This window comes from Pecten maximus, chromosome 15, assembly GCF_902652985.1.
Source record: "Pecten maximus chromosome 15, xPecMax1.1, whole genome shotgun sequence".
Taxonomy (NCBI): domain Eukaryota; kingdom Metazoa; phylum Mollusca; class Bivalvia; order Pectinida; family Pectinidae; genus Pecten; species Pecten maximus.
Window position 1 is genome coordinate 19077750 of NC_047029.1, and position 21655 is coordinate 19099404.

The following is a 21655-nucleotide window of genomic DNA, read 5'->3' on the forward strand; positions in this document are numbered from 1 at the left end:
AACAGAGACAACCACAGCTACGACTACAACTTCTGTGGAAACTACGTCAGCTCCTATATCTACGGTCACGTATCCTACAGGTGAGGGACAGTCATCCTTCGTGTGTTTTAAAACCGTGTTTCTCTTGAATTAAGTTTCACGGGGTGTGGGCATCTGAGACGGCGTAGTGAGTTTCGCGAAGGAATGCCAATTACTTTAATCAAAGGCAATATTATTAACATCAAATCAACATCGGTTAAAATTGATAAGATTTAAAGCAATCACTTTAACTCATCGACAGTAGGTAACATTCATTTCGCAATAGAATATATTGAAATGAACTATACATTATTCTATTTATACTGTAGATGCAAAACGCGAACGTTGTTGTCTTAATATTCTCTTCACCATTACCGCAAACACTAATCTAACAGTCAGAGGGATTGGTGCAATCATCGTTATAGAAATAAAGAAATACACTAACTACTAGTGCATTAGTATTTCAGTTTTGGAAATATCGGTGCTAAAGCCTTTTTAGTGACTATGTTTAACTATATCTAGCGTTAAATAGCTACCACATTTTCTATTGTACAGTGATTCGAAATTCCCCATACAACTGTTAGTAGAATTGAATTAATTATCCTAAAGTGCATTAATGGAAATAACCGACTCTTTGAACAGGTACATCTTCATCGAATCCACCCACAACAACTACACGTAAGTATATTGGAAGGGTCTCAAGTCACCATTGGTATAATTCTTATGAAAATTTAATACAACTCCTGAAAGAGTGCTTTCAAGTTATAGAATACTTACTGATTACGGATTTACTTTATTATAACACATAATGATAAATCACAATCGAGTAGACATGAATTGCTCTCATCATCCATGTGTCCCACGTTTTACCTGTCTAACATTTCCCGTGATGTCAACATTGCTAGCATTGCAGTTTTTCAAATGTGTAAATAACAAGTCCCTTTATGCATTGTATGAATATTTTGCATTTCTTGTACCCACATTTATCTGGAGCTTCGTTGAATTATTTTTACTTTTGTAATCTAGAATGTGTAAATTATTTATGAACTCTGACACTTGCTCGTGTTTTATTTTCATTATATCCAATGCAATATTTTTTGGAACCAATTAGGTAATCTACTAGGTAATTGTAAAGTTTTTATTATTTTGGTTCCATACATATTCAAAAGTTATATACATAACTATACATAACCATTTATTTACTGTTTTTCAGCTTGTGTTCATACATCTATTGAAATGGGCAAAAACGAACAGAACATTGATATTGCAATTTTGGATCAGCCAACCATGTACGCTAAGAAGGCAGTGACAGGGACATTAGAATTACCTGCTGACACTGTTGAGACTGTTATCGTAAGATTGGCTGAAACCTCGGAAAAGAATAACCCTATTTTCAGTCTCTCTTTCAAAGCTAATAACATAATTTCTGCCGAAGTTGTACTTAAAACTGAAACCGGAGACATTGTAGGACAACCACAGGTATGTTACATTAACGGTTAACCATACGTTTAACTAGAATCGAGCAAACGCTAATCAGTTGATAATAATATGATAGAATGATCTAAACATTCGAAATGTAACATAGATGCTGATTAGATATTAAACACAGAAACAAAATGAAACAGTTATTTACCACTTTGTAAATTTCGTTCGTAAATTTGAATAGAGAATATCACATTATCTAATTGTGAATCTAGTCATCGGTGTAAATACGTGGTGGGTAGCCAATGGTAATCTCGATTGTCTTCTTTTTAAATCATTTTAAGACAGAACTGTTGATGGGTAATAACGACGATGTGGTATTCGAGTTCAATGGTGAAGAAGGCCACGAATTCGAAATAAAGCTCACAAAAGCATCGAACGGGACAGAAAAAATGCAAATATCGGAGGTTAAGATAACAGCATGCTTTGAATCAACAGGTTTGGACATATTTTCAATTTACACGCATTTGTCAAGTTAAGGGGCCTCAGAAACGTGATGCTATCAAACTAAAGTATGCATGGTGATTAGCTTGAATTATATGTCCTTGCAAAATAGTCAGATGGAGTTGATATACGGATATATGGTTTAAGAGTTCGTGTAACTAAATCACCACTATATATCATGTCTGAAGTAACTATATTACCATTTGAAATTTAGTTTAAATGACAACTATCTAGATTTAATGAGACACACCTCATAAAGTCCGTAAAATGCCAAATCTCACATATTTTGAAACGGAAAGAAATATTACTGATCTCAGATGATTACTGTTAATTAGTAACTGAACTAAAAAAAAAAGAGCATTTAAAAAAAAATCTGATGAAATAGTTTATTCTTGTTTAAACCCTGCCTCTTGTAATTTCGAAATATCTTTTACTTTCAGCTTGTATATTGACACCGACCGTAACAAACGAAAACTACGAAGACTATGTATTGGTAACCGATAGAGACGGATCCGTTGTTGACTCAGTATTCACTACAGGTGATATGAATGCGGTTGCATATTCATCTGATGGCAGCATCCCGCTTATATTTAATTTCAACGGAGCTACACTATACACCCTATCTGTGTCATATTCTGGGGCATCCGTTGAAGTGATAGACGGGATTAATAAAATTGTAAGTATTTTTTGTGTTTTTCAAATACCGTCAAATCAGTACAGTGCACAGTACACAAACATATTCACACTACCATAGTAAAAAAAACACTGATCAGAAATGCGTTATCACCGCCAGATCTACATTGCATGTTAAATTTTATATACATTAGGAAATGAGCATAAACCTACTAAATCTTACAGGAAATGCCTCAATCATTTTCATTGAAATGCTATAATTAAGATGTGCTCATTTTAGTCTACCCCCATGATCCAAGAATAAATCTACAATTAGCTTGACGCTTTATATTTTATGTATGTGTATTTTACCGAAATGTAACAGATGCGGCATAACTTGACAATATTGTATGTAGTGTATTTTACTGTTATTCTTAGAATTCTACAAAAACAACACTGCTCTTAATTATTATAAAGATATATAATCAAAGTACTTTTTTCAAAGATGATATAGATTATCAATTAGTGAGTCTTGAGTCAGAAACATCACTTCCGAGTGATTCTGATTCCGATGATTCCACATTGATGATATAGCCCTGTCTTTAAACAATAATAGTTGAGCATAGTAATTGTGGTAGTCTAAATGATTGAGCTGCAACAGACATTTGGACATAAACTCACCGATATTATTTTAACCTGGCAAACGGTTTTCAAATAAGCATTCGTCGGAATCAAGGTATGACTTTGAAACAAAGATTAACAGTTAGTGTTATGTTTTAAAGGGTACTTTTCCAAAGACTGAGCACATTTTATGCCAGTCTCATACATTCAAGTAATATTCCCTCTAACGCGTTAGTAATATGTACATTTGTCTGTTCTCTATCATTTTCAAGGATTGACGTCCGTTATCTCCAGCTTTGATCCAGCTCCACTCATAAATGCTTTTGTCCGTTCTCTATTTAAAATTTGAAGTATCAACACGAATAACACGCCATAACGTGAATGCATATGTCTGTTGATGATCAATTCTGGTTTGATTCAATGGTGATGTTATCAGGTACACACCACCACAAACACAAACACCCTAATGTCTCCCACTCCTGCTCGGAAGAAATTTAAGATATATTTAAAATTAGTTCGTTTGAATCTCTTTCTCCTTTCAGCCACTCCGATTCTCAAATGATTCGGTTACCATGGCCCTTCATTTTGATGGCAAAATCAAAGGTATCGACACCTTAGAAATCGTTGTTAAGCCTGGTGCAGGAGAAAATAATCCTACATTTAAGATTAATGAGATAGAAGGCTGCATTGGACTCCGGGGTGAGTAGCATTTACCTACAATTCATAGGATTTGCATTTGACCGATAATAGACTGAGAAGATATGAAAGTTTTTCTAGATAAGTCAAAACAATAGAAGATAATTTACAGTTATTGATAATTTTGGAATAATGGTTTTTAAAACAGAATTCATATCACCATCACATCTTCTGTTTGTCATCAACAGTTTTGTTCGAGTATATTGGAAAATGTCAGTGACATTATCCAATAATCACAGCAAACATTGCTCACGTAAAAGAAATAACGAAAAGGAAAGTGATTTGACACTTTTCAAAAGGTTTACTAAAAGGGATTGGTAGATGGTAATATATGGATAGTTATAAAAATAATGCAAATTATACGATTAAATGATCCTCTGTGTTTTTCTCAGATCAAACCATACGATTACATATATGTATCATGTGGTATGTGGTATTTGTTTTAAATTTGACTGGTCGCCAAATATCACGGAATATATATATGTATTGATTTATATTTGTTCAACACTTTTCCATTGACACAGTGCTAAGAGGCGTCTGTTTCCATGTGTCTGTATCACCCAGGGTCTCAGGCCATAACACTATAATACATATTGGGTGCGGGGAAACAATCATTGCGGCCGTCGGCATCACTTATACTTTGTCCACATGTTCGCTGTTCATATGGAAAGAGTTTCGTTATATTTCACCAATTTAAAAAGCATTTTGTATATGATTAACGCCATTCCTATGCAATTAAATTATGAAAGAAATGATAAGGAAAAAAAGGCGGTTTTTTGTTCAGTTGTTAAAATTGACGAAAATTGTAGGGTGATGTTAATATTTCAAATCGGACAGTGGTTTTAATGTTGTTATAGTCAATATTGTGGCAAGATGTACGGTGGACAAATGCAGCATGGGAACCCGTTTACATTAAAACCATTGTTCATTGCTTTTATCTATACACATATCATATTGACTACTTCGTTATTGTTGGTGTTGCTTCAATGTGATAGCATTAAGTTCCCTATTTATATAACAGAGACTACAGTTGTGACTACGACTCCTGTTCAGACTACAACACCAACTACTTCGATCAGTGTACCAACAGGTAAGTGATTAACATAAAGACAATAACAATACATATATTAAGTATATCAGTAGAATACATGAATACCTTAAATTCACAAAATACAAATCCATCTGGATATTTGATTAAAACATCTATACAATCAGACGATGAATTTAAAAGAGTTTTTTGCACTGTAATAAAAAAAATCTTCAAATATAGTAAATGAAGGACATTAACAAAACGGTAACATTATTGTATTAACGTAATGCCATAACAATATGAATATTGAAGTGAATGGAATCACAGCAACACCAACGATAATTAATTTAATTTCATCGTATATTCCACAAACAGTGAAAAAAATATTTCCCTCTATATATTGTTTAAATAAAAACTCTTCCATAGTTTCAAAAACCAGTCTGAGAATGATGTGTTGAAATGTTTTAGTAGTCGACATAATATGTGATGCTTCAATATGACACTATCAGTGGTTCCTATTTCAGAAACAGAAACACCAACAGTTATGACTACAACACGTGGGGAGACTACAACATCTGCTACTACAATCAGTGTCTCAACAGGTATTATTATCACGTTGTTAACGGAAGGTAGCATATTTCCTTGACGAATGCGACAACGTAACTCATTGTTATAAAAGGAAATAACAAAATATCAAAAGCCAATAACAAGTTTATATATAAGTGACAGTGCTTACCAGAGGAAAACTTGCACTTTCTTTTTAATGAAAAAAAATTGCTACCGATTGATAGCTCCTTAAAACAATAACCTGCCGGATGAATCATGGAAATTGCCTCGATTTGGGTTGTAATCAAACAACAAATATAACTAGTTAATTCACAATTCAAACATTATAATTACAAAAGCGGCGTCCAGTCAATGCAATGGACACCAGTAAATGCAAAATGATGTCTCTTTCTCAATACTGTAGTGTGTGTGACGTTGATATCTTACTCTTTTCAGGAGTCACTAGTGAATACTCGACCGGGACACCAACCACAAGTGTCAGTGCTACATCAACAGTTCCGTCTGTAACGACGCCTTCAACAACATTCTCAGCCACATCTACGTTTTCGGTACCAACAACAACCATTACCATAACACCAACAACAACAAAGATGACGACTTCTGGTATACTTTGCATATATCATATTTGAATGTATATGTGTTAGTTACTTCACTATCTTTCATTTGTTTTTGGGTATCTATCGTTAATCTGTTTTGTATCTGTATTTATATGTGTTGACATATATTGCTCTTTCTAATGCTTTATCGTTTTGTTTTGTCTTTTTCAGTACTGTTGTATAATGTGCGTTTATTTCTTATATATTTTTCCAAGTTCAAGACCTGACGTTCTATTTATTGCGTTGTTAGTTTCCATAGTGCCTATAATGTTTTAGATTCTGTTTTTAGAATTATGTGCTAATAATGCTATGTTTACGTTATACTTCAAATTAATTTGTGTTTTTGTTTTCCTCTTGCTTATACAGTCTAATTCTTAGCTGAAATTAAACACTGACTTGTTGTACTCTTCCTAGTTTATATTGCGAAATAAACGATACATATGCTTTCCTTGTTTTGTTTTAATAGTTTTAATTACATATGTTGTATGTATCTTGATTTTGTCGTCTTATTTCTATATAATAATATGATGTGCTCTGTAGTCCTGTAGTGTAGCTCTAAATCATGCTATTATTTGTATTTCTGATGTGCAATCTTTATTTTACATCTATTGTTGTTTGTGTTTAATTACCTATGTATTGTTATCGTGACATAGATGATGATCTTCAGATAGTTGTTTTCCTTTTTATTTACAAAATTACTTTTTTTATACATATTTACATACTGTGTGTTTAAGTGTTATTCTATTGTTATTGTCTTTGCTTAATATGATGTTTATCTCGCTTAGTGTTGCTATTAACTTTTGCGTTTAGCATTCTCTTGCTGATCTTTATATATAACAGAAATGGTAAATAATATTTCTGTTGATATTATATGAAATTTATAATATGCATGTGTGTGTATGTCACATGTACGTCAAGGTGTTTGTTCTTGCTACTCGTGTTTTCTAGACAAGCATGCTATTTAAATCGAAAGATATCATTTTAACGATGACTCGTTGCGTTTCGTTCATGTCGCCGAGGTAACGCTGACCTAAGTTTCGCTCCTGTTCGTGGCTATTGGGATTTTGGTTGTCACTTCGACTGTCAATATCATTCACAAAACTTATGTACCTAATTAAAAACAACAGTAAACACAGATTTAAACACACAAAGTCACTTTTACATCTGAATATTTCTTTTCATTTTTGTAACATTCATTTGTGTATTTCAGTCGTATTTATTGTCTTACATTCAAAAGAAACTATTATAATCGAAATATTACAATATTTGTTTTATTTTGAGCAGCCACTTCGACAACTATGTCCACAACTACTGTAGGTATGTGAATCAACATATACGAACATTTCATATGACATATCAGCAATGTAATGTTCTGTTGAACACATTATTGGTGAAATTGTAAGTTATATGAAGATATATATTACAATATTTTCTATTCAATTTCCTTAAGTACGCAATTGAGTATGATCCAAACCTATGTAAGGTTTGTTGAATAACAAGCATATCAATGTAGCTTGGCAATCACAAAATAACTTTTGAAATATCTTTGTAATCCGGGATCTGTCCATTTAGACATTCTGAATACATCTCGATGAGTGATGCTTGATAATCTATAAAGGAAAGACACATCATAATTTCAGGTGTATGAATGTATATATTTTTGAGTATCCAGTCCCAAGCAGCGATTTTACACCTGATGCAACTTGTATGTGGATTTGAATAGTATATATAAATGTATCTCCATTATATTAACAGGTCATGGACAATGTGAAGTGAATACAGTATCGTTACAATCACAAATCGGCTATCAAGACTACGTAGACAACAATGAACCCATTGGATATTATCTCGAAAATGGCGTTCAGGTACCGGTGTCTCCTCAAGATGTCATAGAAGAAGGAGAGGTCGTTCACTTCTACTGCCAGAACTGGTAAAAGTGTTTTCTAATATAACATCCATTGATGTAATGGATTCAGTTGTTTTTACATAATTTACGCATTGAAATGCATTATGTAATAAAGGTGTCAATAGGACTCATTTACAAACTCGTTTGAGGAATACCGACAGTCGTAACTCAGATCCGCACAAAACGAACAAAAACCTTCTACATGCTCAATTAGCCTACATGTCTCTAACGTATGTGTTTTAAATAGATACGGCTTCGAGATATAGTTCTTTATCGTAGATATTTCAAAGAATACAAAAATAAGAGTTAAGTGTATATCCTCGAAATAATCTCTGTCGATTCCAGGACGTTTGCTAAGAAGTTGAATTGTATGTACTTTAATGTTCAACTCATTTAAGTATCCTTGCTACAAGCTATATGCGTGGGATGAGTGTTTGTGATTTGTGAGTAACGGTGTAATTATGATAACCCGGAACAGAATTTTAAATTTCAATACCGGACGCTAGTCTATTCATTAAATAACAGACACAAAAAAACATGATCCTGAAAACCACATTTCCATCCCACGTTTCAAAGCCATGTAGACGCTATTATATGTACAGTCCATATCCCGTATGTAACAAAGTGACAATATCACGTATATATGCCTACATATCGTATGGATGAAATGACGGTGATTTTCTAATGTGTAATCCTAAAAAAATATACAATGGTTTTATCTTATTTTAGCACATGTGCTGCCGTTGGCCAGTGGGCCTGTAATGACAGGGTTGAACCTTGTTGTGAGTATTAGTATTAACATCTAAAAAATCATGAATGAGATACCTCAATAATTAGATATAATAATGTATACATTTAGTCTAATACAATCAGAGTTATGTAACATTAAATGATATTATACAATAAGTTATGGCAATACATCATTGAAATTGTTCAAGTATATGCAAATTATGAATTAACGACGGTCAAAATGTTTTTATTGCTTGTCGATCGACAAATGAAGCATAGCGAAATATTCGTTTATCAAAAGTGATAGTATACAAGCACATAGAATGATATCATTAGTTGTTAGATTATCCGTAATATATTACTCAAATGATGCTTAAAAACACACCGATACAAAAGGACTAAATTTAATATGTATCAATAAACATTGCTATAAACGATATATCCACTGTATGTAAAATTGGCATCGGGTTATCATATACTAATCATTATTTACAATTATTAATATATTTGAGACAATTATCTCACTATCAAAGTTTTCTTTTCTTTCAGCTTGTTCGTATTTTGCTTGGTCGGATTGGACAAACTGTAACAAAGAATGTGGTACTGGTACCCATAGTAGGACTAAGAAGCTGATCCCTGGAATGTATAGTTGTGAAGAGGAGAAAACAGAAGTGGAATCCTGTCATGTGCGAGATTGTGTAACCACCAGTAAGTATCTTATGCCGCGTTCTAATTGATTGTAAGAAGAGTTAGTACTGTTGTTTAATCGTATAGTGCGGTTCGTATCAAAACGGGGTTTTTAGACTCACAAGAAACATAATGGGCCCTAATTGAGGATAATCTTACCAAGCTGTTTGAGAAAGCCCTGCCCAACAAGTTCATTGATATTGTCCAGGATCAAATTAACATAATCTGACTAAAGATTGATGTTGTGAGTTCAACTTCTGACACCAATATTTCTGTCGTTGCTGCTGGTATCCAATTCGAGGACCCATTGACACAGTTCACACCAACAACAGAAGATTAGTCGCGCAGGAGTATTACAAACTCGCAATCGAACTCCCGTGAAATGGATCCGCTTTCTGCAGTTTTACTGAAACAGTGTCCTGAAGCAGCTTATGATTTGTGTCAAAATCATTTCGGTAGTTCAAGCTGTGAGGAACGCAGGTGTACACTTTGATAGCTCTCTAGTTTATTAACCCAGCTGCACACAAGACATTAGCGCAGTTCCTTGTTACTTCTCGATTAAACAGATTAAAACAGAAACACGCTTGGTTTACCGTACTCGTAAAGAACAAATTACCATCTGTTACCAGAAAGACAAAACCAAATTCAAGGTTAAAACGCACTTGTTAATGTGTGCTATTTGGTTTAGTTGGGTGTATTTTGTTTAACGTCCTATTAACAGCCATGGTCATTTAAGGATGTGCCAGGATTTGGAGGTGGAGGAAAGCCGGAGTACCCGAAGAAAAACCACCGGCCTTCGGTCAGTACCTGGCAACTGCCCCATGTAGGTTGCGAACTCGCAACCCAGAGCTTGAGGGCTAGTGATAAAGTGTCGGGACACATTAACCACTCGGCCACCAGGGCCCCGTGTGCTATTTAGTCACATGCTGATGTCCTATACACATTGGCGTCTAACTTCTCAACTCGATATAGGTTATATATGTCCTGTACATTGTGAAGCACTGGAAATGTATTATTATATTATGCTATTTGAAGCTAAAATTACATATTACGATATATTACGATGTAGCAAATACCTCTTACATACATCAGCTTGGTTTACGAAACATGATATATCAATTATTTGTCCATTTTCTATATAAGATTTTAATATTCGCTTTTGTTCATCTTAGCTACGCCCGAACCCTGGTCACCTTGGACAATATGCAACGCTCCTGACTGTGACACTGGCACGCAGACACGTACCCGATGTGAATCGAATGATATCAGTTGCCGCGAAGAAAGAATTTGCAGTAAAAACAACACAAATTGCCGTATGTAGCATTGTTCAATGTTTGGAAATATTAATTTGTGATAGAAGATAAGCGTCCAAACAATAAGCACAATAATGATTTTCCTTTATATTGCACAAACATTAAATAAAACTAGCATGCGCCATCATGCGTAAGATGGTGCGACAGCCATACTCATGTAGCAATCAAAAAAAGTAAATACACGTCCTCCAAAATGTAAAACAAATATATTCATTAACGATGATTGACTACATCATTATTTTCCCTGAAATTCGATGAAACACTATATAACCCGATAAGATGTTCTTTTTTAATTACTTATTGCTCTATATTGATAATAATGTTCAACTAGCAATAAAGGTAATAAAGAAATGAATGACACATATCATATGCAGCTTGTGAAGACGGAAAGGAGTTTAAACCGGTTTGTGACTACGCATGCAATAGTACATGTAAAGCGTACCGAACATCAAAGTGTGACGAAAGCGAGGACTGTGACAATATGGCTTGCATATGTGCCGATGGTACAACTGAACACAACGGACAATGTATAGAATTCGAGAAATGCCCGTGCTTTGATGATGATGGAACACCTATGATTCAAAACACGACGAAGAAATACGAAGAATTGTGTAAAGAATGGTAGGTTTCATGTTTATAATGGTTGACTCAAACGGATTCATGATATGTGTTTTATATATGTACATACTGAAGAATCCAATTTGCCTTTCCACAAAAAGAAAATACAATAAATGAAAAGGCGTCGTTGGTCTGAAGATAGCATGGTAACGGTATGAATATTCATTTGTAGATATATAATTGTTTATGTAGTTCTAATGGCAGGAGACAAGTAAATTGTCGAGATTTCGAGATAATTTCCCCCTTATCAAGAAACAAGTAAATTACAAGCGACCATATTCAGACATGAAACATAACATATGCTTTTGGACCTGTATGAGAAATCAAATATATCCAGGAATGATATACCGTATAACATCTGTAGTTATTTTTGTGCTATTAAATTAGCAGCATCGATCTTATCAGACAACTACTCAAGTATTTTGTATTAAATGATGTCTATAGTAAATATAAAGGTATTGAATTATCAAATAACGACTTTTGTAAACTTTTCGAATTATAACAAATTCACGAATGTGGGAGGTTAAAGGAGTCTGAATAGTTACGATAATGACGTATCATAGATTTAAGTATTCTGAATGATTGAATTATGACTGTAGTGTCAAAAGATATTGAAGAATCAAAATGATTATATAACGGAAGAAGATTTCTTACAGAATTTTAGTGATTAGATAACGACTACAGAAAATGATAAAGAAAAGCTGTAGGCAGAATATAAAAAAAAATGAATCATTTAATAATGGCATCAATAGGTTAAAAATGTGATTGCTGTTATAAAGAGTTTGGTTTGTTTGATTATTTTCATTTAGTTCTACATTCCCGGCAAATTGTGAATGTCATCGATCGAAAACATGAGTTGGCGGTCGGAAATGCATCATTTTAAAGACAACGACTGCAGTTTATTAAAATAAGTGTGTGTGCGCGTGCGCTTCATGGGTTTAAAAAAAATAAAAACCGAATGAAATTATAAAATGTTTTGCATCTCCCTATCGAGATTTTGACATTCAGTCTAATCTATATTGAGTTTCCTTTTACTTAAGGCCTTTGACATTACTGACGAGACCTAGGAGGAAAAAAGAAGTGTATAACGCGGTTTCAGTTAGTTTGCGCTCCTTTACAGTAACTAACTCACAAATAGTATTGAGAGGTGCTGATATATAGTATGTGGTTTCTAAGTCTTTCCGAATTTTTGGGTAGCTTGAAACTGTTTTAACGCAATTAACCGATCGTAGTTAAGTTGTCGTGTACTATGATGTATTGTAACCACTTGAAATAGGAACATTTTTGTTCATTATTCAGTCTGCGTATTTTTTTTTTATTTCAGTACCTGTACTAAAGACGGAATGGTTTGCAAAGACATTGAAGAATGTAAGTCTAGGATAAATAAGAATTTTCTATGTTTTTACATTTTGACACAGTGCATTTGCGTCTCTTTTTTCGTAACATACAGTTTATTCCGCTTTTGTTTATCCTTTTAATTCTTAATGGTAGGTTATAACGATAATGCTACAGCAATGTTATTTAAAATAGCAATTTGCATCGCCAATAGCATGTGTTACAAATACCAATTATTTGATTTTGTCGCAAAAAATCGGAAATGAAATAATACTTATAATGTTCAACTAGGAGTAAAGGTAATAAAGAAATGAATGCATAAATAAATTAATCGATTAAAAAACCATATGCACCAAATGATATGTATATTTTTATGCTCACAAATAACAAAACAGCAAAATGAATACTTAACCAGAAATATTTCGCTGTAATACAAAACTGGGGATATACTTTCAAAAATGCTTCATTTAGGGGAATCCTGAAGATGAAAATCTGCTAATCTTTATATTGCACATAATCACACGCCGCAATACTATTATGTGTCTGTTACTCTAAAATTGACCAGACGTATATTGTCCAAACGTCATTTTATTTGACCCTTACACAATCTATATACAGTTTCTTATGATGATAAACTGTGATGAGCAGATGTGGAAACAGTTAAATTACTGTAATTATCGCTCAAGGTTAAAGGGTCAAATGACACACTTGACCACTTTTGAAGTAAAAACGAAATGTTCACTAGATATCCCATGAACCCACCATCTAATTTAATAAATCATAATATCATAATAGCAACAAGAAAACCGACATAATAACAAAACTTTAATTCAAATTCAAACACTATTCAAAGAGGGCAAAATATAAAAATATACATATATTTGCATCAAAGAGACTCAGGAAAAAAGATTAATGAGAATGAAACTATGTCCTCTGGGAATATCGACTAATGATCTCCGTAAACAAAGTTAAATTTCTGTCGATGGGTATTTCAATTAGCAAAGTTGTATTTGCTACTTAATAGTATACTGTACTTAATAGTATGATACACATCTGCATAATATCAATATGAGTTGCTTCTTTAAGCTAATGAGTCGATTTTCAAGTTATTTTAACTATAACACTTCTAGAGTACCGCATCGCAATTTCATTATTACAAAAATGAAGGTCTGTAATAATGTTTTGTTGGCTGCTTTACATTATCAGGTTGTTACCACAATCCTTGGTCTGAATGGTCTGAATGCTACAACAACAAAATGTGCGGAAACGGGGAACGGACACGTGACAGGTATGTCGATTATTTCCATTCGCATCTATATATATTGTGAGCATAACAAACAGGGATGAAGAAAACAAACATTCAACGTTTTTTATATGAATCTGGAAATTATTATTGCGGTCTATAGCATATATACGAATAATTTATTTATTTGTAATTTTTTCTTAGTGTTTACGGTGTTAAGAAATGCATCTGTACATATTTATGATATTCTCATCATAGTCATACGCTTCCTTCGTCATATTTTCAAATTCCTCCAACGATGTCAACTAATTATCAATATATATTTAACTTTAGATATATAACTACATATATTTAAGATCTTTCACACTCATATTATATGCCACATAATAGTTAAACAGAGTTAAATCAATACAAATGTGTGAGATTTATGTTCTAACTGATATTGAATCGTTTCATACTAATAAATGTACTTTCATATACAGCTGTCATTTTAAATAATCCGTATATTCTATGTATTTATAGCACAGTGCGCTACGGCAGAGGTCCAGATTGTCAAGACGCACAAGAAGTCGAACCATGCGTCCTACCAACACCATGCGGTCAGTGTGTGTATGGCGGTAAAGTCTATAACGATAGTGATGTTGTTGAAGAAGACAGCGAACTCTGTATAAAGAAGTACGTACAATTATAATTGCTTTCATATTTTATTTGAATATCTTACAGCATAACATTTCAGTGAGCTATGGAAAAAGGGAGTATTTCTGACATTGTTTGGTTAAAAAAAAAGAAAACAGAAGAACATTTTTATGACTCATGCTACGTGGCTCACTACCTACGGCACCTAAACGCCTAGCCAAAATTACCTGCATCCACATTGTTGATTAATATGATAGAATTACTTATGAATTCATTATTATCCAATTATATGAAATATTTTACCTGTGCGATTACACGTCCATCAATTATTACATTATGGTTTCAGAATATGTACTAACGGAACTGTAGTCGATGAGCCCATAAAAGGAGGTACGTGTGGTTATATCTACTATACTACAGTATGTCTCTGTAAATCTGTCTCAAAATCAGGTGTGACAAGTACGTTTGCTATAGTATATACAAATCATTCTAAAACCACATAGACAAAACGAATATGTTATATGAATAAACTTACTCAAAATGTCTTGTCTCATTTATCTATGCTACATATAGTTTAGCAATATTATCGTAAAATGATATGCATCAATAAGATATATATATTGCAAGGGATTGTACAAACAACACATAAGGAATACACAGTGTCTTCATTGCGTCTGCATTCCGATATATTTATACAGTTAATGGCGCGTTTTCTGAATGGCTTAACTGGGGAGCATGTTCCGCTACAACGATGCAATGTACTGGGTCGAGAGAACGACGTAGATTGTGCAATAATCCAGTTCCAAAATGTGGCGATCCCTGTGTCGGCGAGGAATTGGATACCGAAGAATGCAACTCATCCATATGTAAGTAGGATATTCGCCGTTCTTTAAGGAATAGCCGTATTGTTTTCATTGTTTCATTTTATTTGCTATAAATAAGAGCGTGTATTTGAAAAGTAAGCATTAATGTTTAACTTCTATGGTGTTTTGCTAGGCTGTGCAGTCACTCAGTGGTCATCATGGAATGAATGTTCTTCGGATTGTGGTGGCGGTACCAAGGAGCGAACACGAACTCTACTTGAGCCTTCTGATGCAGCGTACTGTTCTCAGAAATTGACAGAGACGGAAGCATGCAATACCCAGAGCTGCGAGAGTGAGTTTTCTGTTAACAACAGTTCAAATACATAACGTCGCAAAAGTAAATACTTTTGTATGTCGTCGTTACAGTAAATTGTCCTGCAACCACGAATGTCAATGTTCGATAAATGCGGTAACATATATTGATAAACTGTGCCTTATCAATTAAGCTCACACGACATTGTTTTACTTGATTACCATTGCATCATTATACATTGATAGTCCATGAATTCATTTTAAACCTTTCAAAAATCGAGTATTGATATGATTGTGTACTTTTAGCTAACTGCACCGTTGGAGAATGGACAGAATGGAACTCGTGTAGTGTTACTTGTGGACCAGGAACCAAATCGAGAACAAGAGTAATCACAAGTGAAATAATCGAGGATTGCCCACCCTTAAATGAAACAGCTGATTGCTATCCACAAGACTGTGGTAAGTTAAGCTTAACCCGGAAATGGAATGCCTTTATAAAACAATAAATACAATCCTCACTCATAGCGGAAATAATACAATATATTTTTCATTTTATTTTCACTACTTAAAATATCTAGTTATCATAATGTGTGTCTAATTACCAAATGTTACTCTTTTTATACAGTGTGTGAAAACATGCATGAGACGTGGACTAATTACTCTGGCTGTGAAAGGTCATGTGAAAATAGATATGCAAACAATCAATGTACAGGCCCTCCAGCTTGTGAATGTGAGGTAACCTATGTACGAAATGAAGATGGCGTATGTGTGAAGGAGCACGAATGTGACAAATGTAAACTTGCCAACAACACTATAGTAGAGGTACGTACTTTTGAATAATTACCTGTTAATCATTTAGAGGTCATCCCGAATATTTTATCTTATATACATATTTAAATACACTATCATAGACATAGTGCTTAAATGCATATGGAATACAATTTGGTAAAAATAAAATTCCCATCTCATTTTATTTTCATATCGATATGCATGCACATTGGTATATGAATTCCTTTATGTAATCAACAGGAGGGTTCTGTGTTTGCCAATCCATTAGACAAATGCAGTGAATGCAGATGTGAGGCTGGAATGGTAACATGTAATTCCAAATGTAAACAAGACGTTCAGTGTTATGAGGTAAGGTATTCCGTAAGCATGCCAGTTGCTAATTAAATGTCCACATATATAGTACTCTTACGCATAGTATTATTATGAAGATACACTCTTGATATACAGTCTTCATAAATGCAGTTAGGAAAAGACATTTGCTGGAAGACTGTAAATACCAAAATCAAATTCCATTTATCATAGTGTGTGTCAGTTCAGATTTTATAACATTGGGTATCAGAAGGAATCTCTAAATAGTTTACTATACTTGATTCATGTGCCTTTGAAAGTAGGAAACTGTCATTATCATAGATCTGAAAGGAAAAATCCATCTCTATCGGAATTACACCTATTCAAAACACGTTTGTAAGTTCTGTGTAGAAGTCTTCTTTCTTTTATTAACTGACGTCATATTGGGGTATTATAAGCGCGTTGGTAGTGTCATCTCACTGAAATATCATTTCTGGATACGGTTTTCTGGCAATCAACTTGCATTTATCGTTCGTTTCATTCCTTATCCGAACAACCGATCTAGATGATAAACAGGTTGCGGTATGAATACTAAGGCGAAAAGCGAAGTTTTCCAAATTAAGGCATTAAGCCTTAAACAAGTAGTAATGCAAACAATTAAAATGATAAAATGCATTCATTTTCCCCGTTTGCGTTCTGAAGGGCTAATTCTCAAACCTGCAGGAACGATTTCAATATACGTCGCCTCGTACATACATACATCACCAAATCATGGTTTTCAGGAAAAAAACAATACACATTGATAAAAATTAGCATCCATTTGTTTAAATTTCATATATGCAACTAATTCTAAAATAAAACAAACTTGTAACAAATTTAAAGAAAATTTCTAATTCATTTACAGGGTGAAATAAAAGTTTTAGATGATGATGGCTGCTGCTTTGTATGCAAGAAAGGTAAGGGATTGTTTCATGCTATTGACAAAGTCATTAAGAACACGATAAAACATATTGGTTTTATCAATTTCGTCAATGAACATCGCATGTTATAAGATATAATAAGTATTAAAAACCTTCGACATGCCACATACAAGAATGTAGTAAAAGTTCAAATATATTTTTTTTTATTTTCCAAATATCCCGCTTTTTTCTAAGTAACTGCATGCTCAGATGTTTTCTTGTGAATGCCAAATAATGTTATACACATTGCTTATGATTATCAATTACTGTTATAGCTAACATCGGTATTTGTCGGGAGTTTATAAAACATTATTCTAATGCAATATCTCACAATGAAATTTCTTTATTTCAGACACATGTAAAATGCATACGATGACTAAGAAAGTGGACAACATCGCATTCGATTCATATACAAATTGTACAATGAAAGTAACCACTCATATACAATTACTGTTCCGGTGGATGCGGCGATAGCAGTCATTTCCCAGCTGGATTAGGAATACCCAATGAATGTAAATGTTGCATATCTAACGATGTTAAGAAAGTCGAAATTGAACTCGAATGCATTGACACTGCCTATCCAACTACAGTGATACTTAAAAAGATGACTATCGAGGAGCCTACAACATGCATGTGTGATACTACACCTTGTCAACGTAAGTAATTTTGTTATATCAATTGTTCAACGGAAATCCAGATATATATTTTTTACTCAGTTTCCAGTAATCAATACACTTTCTATTGCATTATAGATCATAATTTTGTTATAAATATACCGTGATTGCCGCGTGAACTAATACAATACTTTGATATTTCTTTTTTTCTTCTTCAGCCCTTTCCTGAACACAACTTAGCTGATGTAATAGGACATACTGAGGCTTCCTCCCGAAAAAGATACTAGATAATCTGTCGAAATTATATTGTATTTGTAGAATAATTAAGAAATAAAGCAACTTCACTAATAACGTTTTGCTTTCTTTATCTAAGTAGGCATAAGGCGTAAAACCGAAATTCTGGCGTAAAATCTGTCAAACGAGAGACAGATATTTACAAAAAGTTTAAGACTTTTGCGTAGATCCATGAAAAGGTACAAGGAGAATAAATCCAGATGTTCGAAGGAGCTTCGGTCGTCTGTGTCATCAACTGCACTCGCCATACATCCCATAGACGATAATGTTAACGTTTACCACTATCCGGCTTAAATGGAGTTTTCAACACTGGTCCACTAGCCATAATTTTGAAGAATGGCATCTCGCAAACCTGTAAATAGAAAATTTAAAATTCTACCGATTTGAATTTCTTATATATGGAGACCACCATCTTGTATTGAATTCAGCCCCAAAATCCACCTAAATTTACAACAAATTATACACTTAATTAACTCCCCGTGACAAAGTCAGACTAGAAAAAAACTTTTTTCTATATATTTTACATCTACATGTATTAACCAGCCCATACATAAAACTTTGGAAACTTCCCTCAACTGAACATCCAATCAGTAGGCCCCGATGCATTCACCCTCCTATTAAATCTTCTGCTCGATTTGGTGTTGTGTCCCTATAGAATCGTACACATTTTTCAAATTTACCTTTTCTGGGACTCGATAGGACCATAGGGTATTATGTACAAATAAATCATCAAAATCAATTTTTAGACTCAAATCTAAATATTTTGATGAATTTCGAATCAAGACAGGTGTTTTTTTGGTTATAACTAAGTAGAGACATTGTACTACTGAGAAACATAAACAAACAAGATATAGTGTGACGATCAGGGGGAGATAATTCAATGTTTTCTCCCCCACCCCCTTATTTATTACCTTAATATAAAAACAAACTTAAGACTAGAGAATTTTTTCATATAAATGAATCAAAACACAGACACAGGACATTGAAACGGGCTAGTGACAAGAGAACAACCAGAAATACCACCAAAAATCGAACCAGGTTAGTGACAACAGTACAACCAGACACATCACCGAACACCGAACCGGGCTAGTGACAAGAGAACAACCATAACTACCAGCAAAAAATGGAACCGGGGTACTGACTACAGGACAACCATACACAACCCGGGACTACGAAACACGCTTCATACAGCTACCATTGAAATGCAAACTATATCTCCCTATCACCCTGGTCTATGGCCCCCTTTACACTCTCATGGGTCCATATTTTTATTATAAAAATCCTAAAAGTTCGCTAGCCATGATTTTTAAGAATTTCATCTCGCAAACCTTTAAAAGGAATATCTAAAAGTTCTGCCGATTTGATCTTTTTACATGGGGGCCACCATCTTGTATTGAATTATGCACCAAAATGCACCTAAATGTACAACAAAATACACACTTTATTAACTCCCCCTTACAAAGTCAGGCTCGGAAAAAAATCTATATGTTTTACATTTACAGCACATACATAAATGTTATGAAACTTCTCTCACCTCAATGTCCAAAAGGCCCCGATGCATTAAATAAACGAGGAAAACCCACAAACTGCTTTTTGATTTGGTTCTGTAGTTCATATATCACATTCCCAAACAAACTTGGCATATCAAAAAGCTCCATACACGTCTGACATTATATCGCATAAGAATTGTCATGGTCTTCATCAATAATTCTTTACTGCAAATTTCGTCAAAAATGAATGTTTATTGTCGGGAGAACACCAATATAAATAAAGTGATCCATCTGTAAGGATCAATATTTTAAATTTATTTTTATTTCAACAAGACTATATGTTATAATCAAGACATATTCATGAGATACAAAATGTAATTTACAAACAAAGACTTCTCAAAACGTCCCATACGACAAATCATTTTAAAACGCAAAACCTTAAAAAGTAGAATTATTTATTATTAAATGTATATCTTACTTCCGTTCAACCATGAGTTTAACATATCCTTATTATTAAACTTTGTCAATTGTAATGTCATATCAATGACAGATTGGTATAATTATTATAATTTGCTTAGATGTTGATCATTCCATATCTAAACTACGGAAGAACATTACCGCCATCAATTATATACTTATATCTAAAAAAAACTACAGTCATGATATCTGTTCTTAATACATATTAACAAATATCATCGGATAATTAAGTGTATTTAAGCATTTATAAGTATATTAACTATAGATAGTATATCTGTACTTTTGAGATATATCTAACAGTATACATTTTCTTAGATAATAAGTAAAGAAATGTTATCCGCAGTTGTATTTCAATTTTCTCACTTATTTTTATATCTTTTATATTGAGATATCATATTTCTTATTATGACATATCTAACTTCGAGTAGTTGTGTATTCATATATAAATATACGTATATAACTGGTATAAAAGACATAACTATTTAGTCTATGTTTATTTAATCTATACTATTTATATAATTAATACTTGTTTCTTACAAATAAAATTGTATTAAATGTCAATAAAACATATTAGTATCCTATATCTTCAGTCTAAAATAATGCGCTACCGCGCGCCACGGGATATGTAGCTAGCTACTTGTATTCATAGCCGCAATGAAAATTTAAAAAAATCTATTCAATCCATATGTACAAATGCACAGAGAATATCGTCAGAGAATATGCGCCCGAATATGCGAACCGAAATAGTCGATGTCCCCACTCTCTTACCAAACGAGTGCATTAATGCTAGCATAAATGCCTCGGGTCTATCCCCATGGTCCAGCTCTGCCATTGGGGACTTAGTCATAATATGGAAACAGTTACAATCCCCACCCGATAACCATACAAACCGGGTTACCAGGATTGGCCACGACTCCGGACCCGTCCCTGAGATTTTTGTCAAACAGTATGAAAAGAGTTGAGCACCCCGTCCCATAAACAAATATATTTGCTTGACATTAGAGGGAAACAAATGTTGTGTCAATAACGAGTGTGTATAAACACCATACCAGTCAATGTGATGAACACTTATATTCTGAAGGTATAATAGGCCTTA

General features: G+C 33.6%; 1 protein-coding gene across 1 annotated transcript in view; it reads left to right on the forward strand.

Moving 5' to 3' along the window:
• Positions 1-18646, forward strand: part of LOC117343094 (pneumococcal serine-rich repeat protein-like) — a 132481-nt gene extending 113835 nt beyond the window's left edge. The window contains exons 109-135 of the mRNA XM_033905392.1: positions 6-80; positions 661-696; positions 1232-1497; positions 1785-1938; positions 2385-2620; positions 3720-3876; positions 4895-4963; positions 5428-5505; positions 5906-6073; positions 7351-7383; positions 7822-7996; positions 8702-8754; positions 9251-9409; positions 10561-10701; positions 11076-11322; positions 12644-12687; positions 13861-13942; positions 14420-14572; positions 14880-14923; positions 15232-15399; positions 15530-15688; positions 15955-16107; positions 16274-16470; positions 16678-16785; positions 17630-17681; positions 18037-18340; positions 18517-18646. Of these exons, the coding sequence (XP_033761283.1) occupies positions 6-80; positions 661-696; positions 1232-1497; positions 1785-1938; positions 2385-2620; positions 3720-3876; positions 4895-4963; positions 5428-5505; positions 5906-6073; positions 7351-7383; positions 7822-7996; positions 8702-8754; positions 9251-9409; positions 10561-10701; positions 11076-11322; positions 12644-12687; positions 13861-13942; positions 14420-14572; positions 14880-14923; positions 15232-15399; positions 15530-15688; positions 15955-16107; positions 16274-16470; positions 16678-16785; positions 17630-17681; positions 18037-18158 (3329 nt within the window). The 3' untranslated portion in view covers positions 18159-18340; positions 18517-18646. The remainder of the gene's footprint in view (positions 1-5; positions 81-660; positions 697-1231; positions 1498-1784; positions 1939-2384; positions 2621-3719; positions 3877-4894; positions 4964-5427; positions 5506-5905; positions 6074-7350; positions 7384-7821; positions 7997-8701; positions 8755-9250; positions 9410-10560; positions 10702-11075; positions 11323-12643; positions 12688-13860; positions 13943-14419; positions 14573-14879; positions 14924-15231; positions 15400-15529; positions 15689-15954; positions 16108-16273; positions 16471-16677; positions 16786-17629; positions 17682-18036; positions 18341-18516) is intronic.
• Positions 18647-21655: the final 3009 nt, after the last annotated feature.